The following is a 10,235-nucleotide window of genomic DNA, read 5'->3' on the forward strand; positions in this document are numbered from 1 at the left end:
CAGACTGTATGCTTCTATCTCCTTGTGTTTGTCTTTTTCAGGAATAGAAGAGTGCTGTTCCACCCAGGATGGAACTGTGTCCTTACTGTAAGAAGCCATTTAAACGATTGAAATCCCACTTGCCGCACTGTAAGATGCTGGGAGCAACTATGCCTGCTGATCAAGAAATTCATCAGTGCGAGCCAGCTACACTCGCACGTGGTAAAAAAATCAAAGCGCCAATCAGGGACTCAATTAAAGCAAAAGAGAAAGAGTTAGGGACAGACAGTAAGAAAAGAAATCCGGAACTGAAAGGGAACAATTCAGAACGGACAGTCAAGTCCTCTTCAGCACTAGCTGTTGGTTTGGAAAAAGCAAGTCATAAAAAGGCTGATGAAAATGTCAAGAGTCAAGTTAAGCCCTCCCTCAAAATGTTAAAGGATACTAAACCAAAGGTTGCTTCCCGGGGAGAAACTACAACTCAGTTTTCTGCATCAGAAAACACCAGTTCTACAAAAGAACTTGCCAAAGCTTTGCCTCAATTAGGAGAAAGTAGAGATAACCCTTCAGAAATTGAAGCACCTTTACCTCCTGGCCCAGTGGCACCTTCTCGGTCGAATCACGATAGGAAATATTCTTTAGCCTTCCTTAATGATGTGCAAGCCACTTCAGCTGATTTAAGATTGGACAGAGTGGATGCCTCAAGACAGAACCTTCTCGTGAAATTATTCAATACATCTCTTGGTGATGGTCATAGTTCTCCCATGAATTGCAGTCACAGGGTTCAAAGAGGAAACATGTCATCATCAGGCAGAGAAAGAGATTCCAAGGCCGAGGATCACCTCTTAGGAGTTTCTACTGATAGAGACTTCAGGACTCTGGCAAAGAATGCAGAATCACAGATTGCTGCTTTGAAACTTAACCCCTTAGGTAAAAGCCAGGGCAGGGAGAACCAGGGAAAAGCACTCCACCTTGGAGCAGAGACATATGGGAGCCAAGGAGGTGTAGAGAAAAGTGAATCTGTGACAGAAACGCAGGATTGGGCTTCCCTGAGCCATGATTCAGTCACAGAGAAGAAGCCTCAAGACAGAGGTCCCGGTGTACACGTGTTCCCACTAATGGGGACAACTTGCCCTGAGCGTCTCCCTCTAGCACAGTCACGTAACCAGAGTCCCGCCTCTCTGGCTGTAAAATTTCTCCAGGAAGAGAAAGCAGAAGCCGGCAGCCGGAATCGAGGCCCTGCTGTAAAGGCGTTGATGGTGGGTGAGGAGTGGGCTTCTCTGACATCTAAGTTGGGCTCTTGGCCCCCAGCATCGTGCCCCCAGGGGCTGCAGTCTGCACGTTCAGCCCAGCACCACGCTTCCAGAAGCCCCTTGGCCGGTCAGAGCCTGTCGAGCGCCCTGGGGCTGGAGTGGTTTCCAGAGCTCTATCCTGGTTATCTTGGCCTCGGGGTGCTGCCAGAGAGGCCCCAGCGTTGGAGCACTCTGGCCCAGAAGCCCCTGCTTGTCATCAGTCCCCAGGGTGAGAGACTCTCCCAAGGTAAGCGCGCTCAGGTGTCAGCTCATCAGGCAGCACCGAGCCTTCTGAGTTAATGAGGTTAACGTCCTCTGTACCCTCGCATTCCAGGGCACTGCACTCGTCACTGTTTCAGAGCATGACTTCCTGCTCCCAGGGTTCAGTTTTAAGGGCGGTTCGTCATTCTCCCCTCCCCTCCCCTCCCCTCCCCTCCACCAAGTTGAAGGCAGGACTACGGCAGGCTGGCCGGTGATGCTGGTTAACACTTGACCGTCTACACTTGGAAGAGGCACAGCCTCTTCTAGAAGTTGGGTGGGTTTTTATGCTGGCAGACTCAGGAGAAGCATAAAGACTTCAGGGTCTGCTGTGCTTAGATTTCAGTCAGGACCAGGTTGGGCAGGAAATGGGTTCTGGGCATGTGGTCAGACACGGTTAGCTGGCAGCTCTAGCAGCAGATGGGGTGTTTGGATGTGGGGCAGGCTGGGGTCAAAGCTGAACTGGGAGGCAGGGCAGTCAAGGCAGTGGAGGTGCGGGGTCGAGGATGAGCCGGTGAGATCGGGGGAGGGATGCGGCCAGGAGCCGGCAGTAGTCCATGCTTCCATAGTTGTGTCCGAGAAGGATTTTGTTCTTGTCTATTGGTCACAGCCTACGACGCGTGCTCAGTTTGGGTTTCTGTATCGAGGAATGTGTGGCCATCACATGGCCTCTGATTCTGTTATAAACCAAAAACCGTTGAAGTTGGCTCCACCATTAATGTTCAGGCTTCGATGCTGCCAGTGAACCAACAGGAGACCCTAGAGGAGACCCTAGTGACCTTTCAGTTAAAGTCAAGATTTAATTTGTCGTTTGCCCAAGGACTTCAAGGCCATGGAATCTACAAGGATTGAAAGGGGGCGTGGCTTCTCAGAAAGTTCAAACCTCACCCAGCAGTGGCTATCCCTGACAGCCACAGGTTGAAGTTGAATTTGCAGGCAGTCTTTGAGGAGGAGTTTGGGCCATGATAGGCTCTGGGCTCAGGCAAGATCTTGGATGAGCCTTCCTCCTCCTCTCTCGGAAGCCATTCATCCCCTGGTACTTATAGGCAGGGCCAGTGGACTAACAGTTATTGAGGTAACTGTATATGCTGGGGTACCTGCGCGTTTGCCTTAGTTACCTTAAGTGATCTTATGCCGGTCCTGGGAGATGGCTCTTATCCCCTTTTACAGACAAGGAGACTGAGTTTCAGAGAAGGTGAGTAACTTGCCCAGGGTTCAGTTTATCTCAAAGGTTACTTGGTGGGTCTCTGCCCGGTGTTTCTAGGCAGCGTTTCTCCTGCTGGGCTGTTGGGCTCCAGGCTGTGGTCGCTTACCTTTTCCTTCAGGGGGAAGCGCCAGTGCACAACTAGTCCTCGCACGTCAGGCACCCAAGCAGACCCAGGTGAGGGGATTGCCCCAACCGAAAGGCACCCGGGGCCTTCATCTTGATGAAGCAGGGCAGAGTGAGATGCTCTCGTGGTCGAAGAAAAGTGGCTGTGTTTGGAGACCTAAGTGTGGAGGTCCAAGGGTGCCCCCGAGCTGGGCTTCAGTAAATCCAGAGTGAGGGAAATGAGGGATTCATTCATTCCCTGTGGGATTCACCCGCATGAGGAGCTGTCTTTCGAGCTTCGGGGAGATAGATGCTCATGGATGTAACTACCAAGAGGAGTCATTTCCTGGCCTGAGAGAAAGTGGATTTCAAAAACCCAAGATTTCAGTCTCAAGAGATTCAACAAGGCCCAGAGTCTGAGAGCCCTCAGCAGTCCATCAGCCACCTTGAGAGCACTGGGCTGGGAGCGCCAGCTGGGCTTTTGGCAGAATTCCAATGCTTTGGCTTCGGGGCAGGAGGTTTGCGAGATCTCAGTTCCCAATCTGGACAGGTAAAAGTTTTACATGGTCATTTCTTATATATATGATTACTAGCCATCATGCCTAGAGACTGATTCTGAAGTAAAGCCTCAGAACCTATTTCCAGACATTTCCTCGGTGTCTCTGAAGATGAGCCACGTCTGAGAACAGCTTCTGGATGCTGGCGCTGATGCAGGTCCCTGGCACTCAGCAGTGGACTGTTCACACTGGCAGGGAGAAGGTAGTTTAGGGGGAGAAAACCAAAACACAGTTTGTGTAACTACAAAAAGCAAAACTTGCCTGGTGGGGAGACCAGAAGGTCAAGTAGGAAAACCTTGTCAGGTTCTGGGTTTTCAAAGGCCCGGAAACCGCAATAAAGGCTGTTCTCTAACCTGCACACGGGGCTGCCATCAGTAGGGTGTCCATGTGAGGGTTTTGAGGAGGGGTGCCCGTGGGGAATGGGTGGGGAGCAGTGCAGATCAGAACTTGAGCAGAAGCCTGACGGGCCAGGGCCAGGTCCCCTGGTTGACCAGAGGAGCCCGCCCATAAAAGGGGGTATTTAAGGGAAGCGCGTGTGAGTAACCAACAGCCTGAGACATGAGAGGTGAGTCGAACCATGCCTCTGGGGTTATAGCCAGGCCAGAGGGGTGATGGGACGGTTAAGCCACAGACGGCGGCTGCGGGTTTCTGACGTCTGTGTCAGCGGAACCCCTGTCCCGGTGCTGGCAGGTTGCAGAGCAGTGGCTGAGGGGTGAGGCGGCAGAGGCCGGCCGTGCATGACGACCCAAGACGCATGACTGTTCCTCGGGGATGGAGGTCAGGGCCCAGAGCATCAGGGCAGTAGGCAGGGAGTCACGGAAAAAAGCTCCCGCAGGACGCTTGTGGGCTTGGGCCTGGGCTCTCCCAGCCGAGGGCTGCTTACATATCCCAGCTTCAGGCCTCAACTGATGTCATCCACATTAAGTGCCTGGACCCGGAATGAAGTGAGCGGGCTCCGCCAGCTGGAGAAGACCCTGGGAGCCGCTGGGACCCTGACGCTCCAGGGAGAGAGGTGGTGCCATTGCAGGTTTCCCAGAGCTGTGTCATTTTTCTGAGCTGGATGGGCTTGTCATGCTTTGTTTTGTAAGATACGAATCTTCACCTTGCAAGAGAAATAGCCTTTGTGTGGTTTCTGAGAAGCCAGCATGGTTCTTGTCATTTTTAATAAATGGATGATCATTTGCATCATAGTATTTTTACATCTGCAGCAACTTCACCACACCTGCCAAACCAGTTGTAAATATTTAATTTACACTTTATCCTGATGAACCAAACTGAGACCAGAGAACCAGCAATAGTAGAGATTCCCTGCCTGTCATTAAACTTGGAAAGCTGCAAGGGCAGGGGAAGTAAGTACCTAGCAGAAACCCTCCTTCCTGGTTCTGCTTTAGTTATTCTCGTATCGAACATAAATAAGAAGCGTGTGCTGGTCAGCGGTGGTGATGGGCTGATAGAGTAGACCTGTCAGCTGTCGGCAGTAGTAACGGGTAATCACCAGGACAGTAGCAGGCTGTGCTGTTTGCTGAGGTGTGCAGCAGGCGGGAGGAAATAGAAGTGACTCACTAATCCTGTCCCGGGGGTCATCTGGGCACTGTATTCATCAGACGAGAGACGATCCAGGTCCCAGTCCCTCGGGTCCCTTAGTCTGCCGAAGAACCTTTTCTTGATGCCAACTAGGTAGTTTGGCCTCCGGTGCTCATATGTCTGCAGCCCAGGGCAGACCGTCACCCACGACTTGGCATGTACTTTTCCCGCAGCCTTGCCCTGGGGACCTCGGGCACCGAGAGCTGGGGAAGAGAACGGATTTAGATGAGCTGTCACAGTGACTTCTGTTTGGAACCCTAGTTCCTTGGTTGGAAAGAAGCACGACGGCGGTAAGGAGCTTGGAAGCCCCGGCCAGCTCCTCTCTCAGGAGGCTCCTGGGAGCTGTCCACACAGGTGAGGCCCGAGTCGTGCCTGCGGGGCTCTCTTGCTGGTTCCAGACTTTCTCTTCCTTCAGCCAGGGCTGTCACAGCCCGGCTCTGTCACAGCCCGGCTCGAGAACGAGAAAAGGATGGCCTTTCGAGCTTCCCATCTTCCTCCCTGCCTTTCCTCATTCTGGAGTCTGACGCAATTAAAGCACTGTAGTGACGACAGCAGCAGCTGCCGTTTATCAAACAGGTTTCATTCTTTTCAGTACCTGCCCACCTCTGCCGTCCCCACGCTCACTGTCCCCGAGCGAGGAAGGCTCAGCTGCAAGACCACTCGTATTCATCTCCCCATGAAACTTTTAACCACACTCCCCAAAATAAGAGTGACTAATTGAAATTGATTAAAATTAAGCTTTTCTGGTTTTCGTTTGTTTAAAACACGTATGTATGATACAGTGGTATGTAGATTCCTCGCGCAGCAGTTCCTTTGCCTGAGCTGACCAGGTGACTTGAGTCCCTTGCAGACAAGGGCCAGTGGCCGGCCCTCTAACGTGAGCCCTGCTTCTCTGCCAACAGGCTGGATCCGGTGCCGCACCAGCGTGAGGAGCGGAGTCGGTGGCCTCACCTTGCTCTTCACCGGCTGCTTCGTCCTCTGCTGCAGCTGGAGCTTCAAGCATCTGAGTAAGCCTCGCTCTGCATCCTCAGCAGCAGGTCACAGCCCATGACATGTACCTCTGAGGGCTTCTCTGAACCGCTTTTTCATTTTTCAGTTTTGCATTGTCTGACACGCCCTAATGAACAAGCTGTTGTCCTCGAGGCTCTTGGGGTTTTTTATTGGAGGTTTTGGTTCTAATGGCCTTGATCAGATTTGACTAGAGTTTACATAGCCACTCTCCTGCTCCATTGACGATTGTCGCTGGAGATCCGGTGCACTTGCACTTTCTCCATAAAGCTGTTTGCCTGTTGGAAGATCAGGGCTCTTCTCTTTGGTGACTTTCTGATTCTAAGAACTTCCTTCTAGGATGGAAACCAAATAGCTTTATACCCTAAGAGATGAGAAGCAAACGCAACGGGCTCTTATCAGTGTGTCTAAGGCTGAGAGCTGTTTTATTTAATGTACTTTAACGTTAAAGAGAACAAACACCTCTCTAGTTACGCATTTCAACTTGCTCCAGATCTTACCTGAAGGAAAATGCCTAGATTTCACTGCTCTTTTAATTCCAGATAACGTTTGCTCATTTTTAAAAAATAGTATTGTATTAAGTCAGAAAAGGCCCAGTATTCTTCCACAACAGACAAAATCCAAATGCTTTCAGGTGAAAATTTTCAGTGCAAAAGTGTAAGATCATTATTAACACTAGAGGCCAGTAGAATTCACAAACTCTTCCAGAATGTCAGGTTTGACTCTTAGCTGGGCTTGGCAACTAATTCAGTGTCAGGACACAGGGCATGGGTCAAGACGTGGATCACGTCTGCAGCAAGCTCTCACATCCTGACTAGCCAGCCACGGCTGCCCACCCTCGTCTCATATGCGTGGCCATCCGTGAGAAAGGAATTCCTTTCTGATCATGATGCCTGAAATCCCACGTCGTTTCTGTCGCAGGGAAAAAGCCTCCACTGAAAAAGAGACCATTCAGGTGATGTTGGAGTTTCTGTTTCACATCTTTAAATTGAGACTGAGGAAAGTGAGGCAGAAACTTACCCCTGTACCTAAGACTTTATTTCTAAATTTATAAAACAAATACAGGGGGATGATCTTCAGGGGCAAGAGGTGGAAGCCGTCCAGGAACTGGCTCGTAGACCCTTACGTTTGTCTCTGTTTATCCCAAGAGCTGCAGCGCTGGCGTCATCAGCGCTGACCTGGACGCCACGGAAAGCTCTGCGCTCCGAGGCGAGGACGGTGGAGACACTGCAGAGCACGCTTAAGAGCGGAAACTGCACGGCGGGCAGGGCGGGGCGGAGAGAATAAAATGACTGGAACCCAGCCATTCTGGAGGAAGCCAGGTGTTTTTTTTTCAAATGTGGACAGGTCTGGTTCTCTCTGGATATTTCTTTTGGCATGTTCTCAGAAGTGACTGAAAGTTTTGGAGAAAAACTTGAGGTTGTTTAATCATAAAGGCGGATGTTATTCAAGGAGACAGGGAGATGACAGGAGTTCATTGTTAAAAATTTAAAATAGCTGTTTCCTAATTCTCGGTAAAAATAATCCCAATTCTAAATCATTTTCTCCCCAAAACTGTTGTCTGTATCTTGGCATCATGCTGTTCATCCCTGCCGGATACTGGTTCAGAAGAGCATCTGAAGTGGCTGGAAGTCAGCTCATGTCAGACCCTTCCCCTTGGGGGTGGGTGGGCTCCTCTGGGCCCTTGACCAGCTCTCGGCAGCTGTGAGGAACAAGCAGAGGGTGGGTTCAGAGTTGCAGGTGAGCCTCTGAAAAATCCTTGGCAAGTGATTTTTTTTTTCTTTTAAGCTGATTAAAACAGCACACTCCAAAGAATGTTAAATCATCTTTTCCACATCTGCAGTGAGTATAGCAGTGAGCATAGCAGTGAGCAAGTGGATTCTGCTTCTCATCTCTTCATGGAAGTGTTTCAGAATCCTACCCCTACACCCCCCAAGAAGCTGAGTGAAATATTCACATATTCCTCCCACTTCGTTAGGGCTGCATAAGAAGGGTGGGTTTTGGGGTTTCTTCCCTGGTCAAAATATTCCACGTTGTTGTAGTTTTATGACTTCTGCTTTGGACCCTAGACGATAACTTGGATAGACAAAGGCTTCGTGGAAATCCAGTGTAGATCGCACAGATGGATCAGGTCTTCCGATCCTTCTCTAGTATCAAGGGTTGACTATGTCTTGGATACAGATGTGCCCCTGTCGGACCAGTGAGTCTGTCTGGGTCTTAGCTTTGCTTGTGATCCTTAGGCCAGAACACACGTTCAGCCCCTTTTGCCCCCGCTCCTCCAGAACTACGAGAAAGCGGGTGTGCTGTCATAAAGCCAGCTCTCACGCATCTGCATCTCTCTCCCCGCTCTCTTCCGAGAACTCGATGCTGGCTTCATCTCCCCTTTCTGTTCTTCAGTCCCCTGCCTCCCCACCCTCTCTAATTGTCCCTAGTGGGAGTATAATTCTGCATCAAATTCTCCTAGTTAAGGAGAAGGTGTATTGGAATTGTCCACAAGGAAAAATTCACAGTTGAGGAAGAGTATGGTAGAGGTATAACTAAAATAGAGGTAGGTAGTTCAGTGCGACTGAGAATGTCACCGGAACCCCCTCTGGAGGGCTCTGCGGCCTTTCTGTGTAAACGCCCCAGAAGAGGCGCGTGGGGAGGAGGCCCTCCCGCAGCTCCCCCTGCCTCACTCTGGGTCAGAGCTGCTTGGTGCAGAGGTGGGTGGGAACGACCTCTGCGTGGGTCCTCTCCCGCCCCAGCAGGGTCCGCAGACCACGAGAACCCACAGGCACGAGCCGGCGTGGGCCTGTCCGTACGTGAGGTCTCGGGGACACAGCCCGGGTTGTTGGTCAGGTGCTGGCTGTGGCTGCAGCGCTAGCTGAGCCGTCACGGCAGAGACCGTAGAGCCTGCAGAGTTGAACGTGGTTCCGCTATGACCCTCCACAGAAAGCCTGCCGACCCCTGCCCTGGGCCAGCAGGACCTCACAGGCTCCTCCGTCGGAGGGATGAAGACGACCGGGGGTCCACTCTAAAGCGTTCAGGGCTGGGACATGTTTTAGGAGGAGCCTTTCTGAACTCAGTACCTGTCGAGATCGTTTTCGTCACTACCGTAAAGAAACCAGCACGTTGGTGGGAGCTCCCCAGGGTGAGCAGCAGCACTTAGATTTCACTTCCAGAGCGGCTGCATGACTTCCCCACCACAGCTTCCGGCCATGTGCCAGGAAACGCAGCCTGAAAATTCACCTCCCTTCCCTGCTGCAGCTGAGGTCATGGTGACGCCCAGGCTCCCCCGTCCTGGACTCCAGGGCAGGTCCTGTCACCCGCCCGCGTGCTGTACCACCTGACCGCCCTACTGTAATTCGCGTGGCCAGGGAAACAGGGGGTGTCCCTGCTGCGCACTTGAGATTAATCCTGCCTTTACTGGAGAATATGTTTTTCTGTATATATAAAAATTCTCAGCTATTGCAAATAAAGTCATTTTGTTGTATCATCAGTGGAGTGTTTTTTGGGAAGCCCTCTCTGCTGTCACTACTGTTATCATGCCTTCCTTTCCTGGTTTACCTAAGTTACCTGGTTACCTGGAACTTACTTGTAACTTACCTGCTAACTTCCTTACTTTTACCTGGTAACCCTAAGTTACTTTTAATACCTGCTTCTCCCCGACACAGTGTTGCTCCTACATATTACTACTACCACTCTCCATAACAAAAACATTCCTAAAAAATATTCCTCTGTTCTGGTTACGTGCCTCTGCTGGACACTCACCTGTGAGATAAGTAGCACGTCCGTCCTTGGACAAGTGATCTAACTTAACTGGAGCCTCCTTGTTCTAGGCCGTAAAACGGGGACAGGTATACCTACTCTGCAGAGACTGGTAAGATGAGGAGTCTCAACGTAGTAGGAACGAAAGAATACCACCTTTGCTGACAACTCCTGTGGCCTCGTCCTGCGTCCACATCCTGAACTGGAATCCAGCAAGAGGCCCCACCTCCATCCAGCCAAACTCCAGCTACCACCCGGGCGCTTGCTTTCGTCAGCCAAGCACCATTCTTCACCTGCCGCCCGCTCACAACCACCCAGTGAGGCCAAAGCGGCCGCCACATTCCCCCAGAGAGAGGGTGCAGGCTTGAGAAGGTTGGTGGTCTGGCTGCGTGCCATGTGTCACATACCCGCCCAGGGAGGAGCCGTCTGCTGGGCCAGCGTGCTCTTGGATGGTCTTGCCCCCCGCCCTCTCCCCTTCCACCAAGCGGGATAAGGCCGCTG

At 51.4% G+C, this 10,235-nt stretch overlaps 1 protein-coding gene across 5 annotated transcripts in view; it reads left to right on the forward strand.

Annotated features, from left to right (window-relative positions):
* LOC105000306 (chromosome unknown open reading frame, human C17orf80) overlaps nt 1-9,465 on the forward strand; it is a 12,934-nt gene extending 3,469 nt beyond the window's left edge. For 2 of the 5 annotated variants that reach the window (XM_010856089.1, XM_010856088.1), the window contains exons 3-5: nt 42-1,518; nt 5,241-5,333; nt 5,882-9,465. In XM_010856089.1, coding sequence (XP_010854391.1) covers nt 69-1,518; nt 5,241-5,333; nt 5,882-6,030 — 1,692 coding nt within the window. In that variant the 5' untranslated portion in view covers nt 42-68 and the 3' untranslated portion in view covers nt 6,031-9,465. The remainder of the gene's footprint in view (nt 1-41; nt 1,519-5,240; nt 5,334-5,881) is intronic. The other 3 variants (XM_010856090.1, XM_010856092.1, XM_010856091.1) reach the window with 3 other exon arrangements.
* Nucleotides 9,466-10,235: the final 770 nt, after the last annotated feature.

This window comes from Bison bison, unplaced genomic scaffold, assembly GCF_000754665.1.
Source record: "Bison bison bison isolate TAMUID 2011002044 unplaced genomic scaffold, Bison_UMD1.0 scf7180017864371, whole genome shotgun sequence".
Classification (NCBI taxonomy): Eukaryota; Metazoa; Chordata; class Mammalia; order Artiodactyla; family Bovidae; genus Bison; species Bison bison.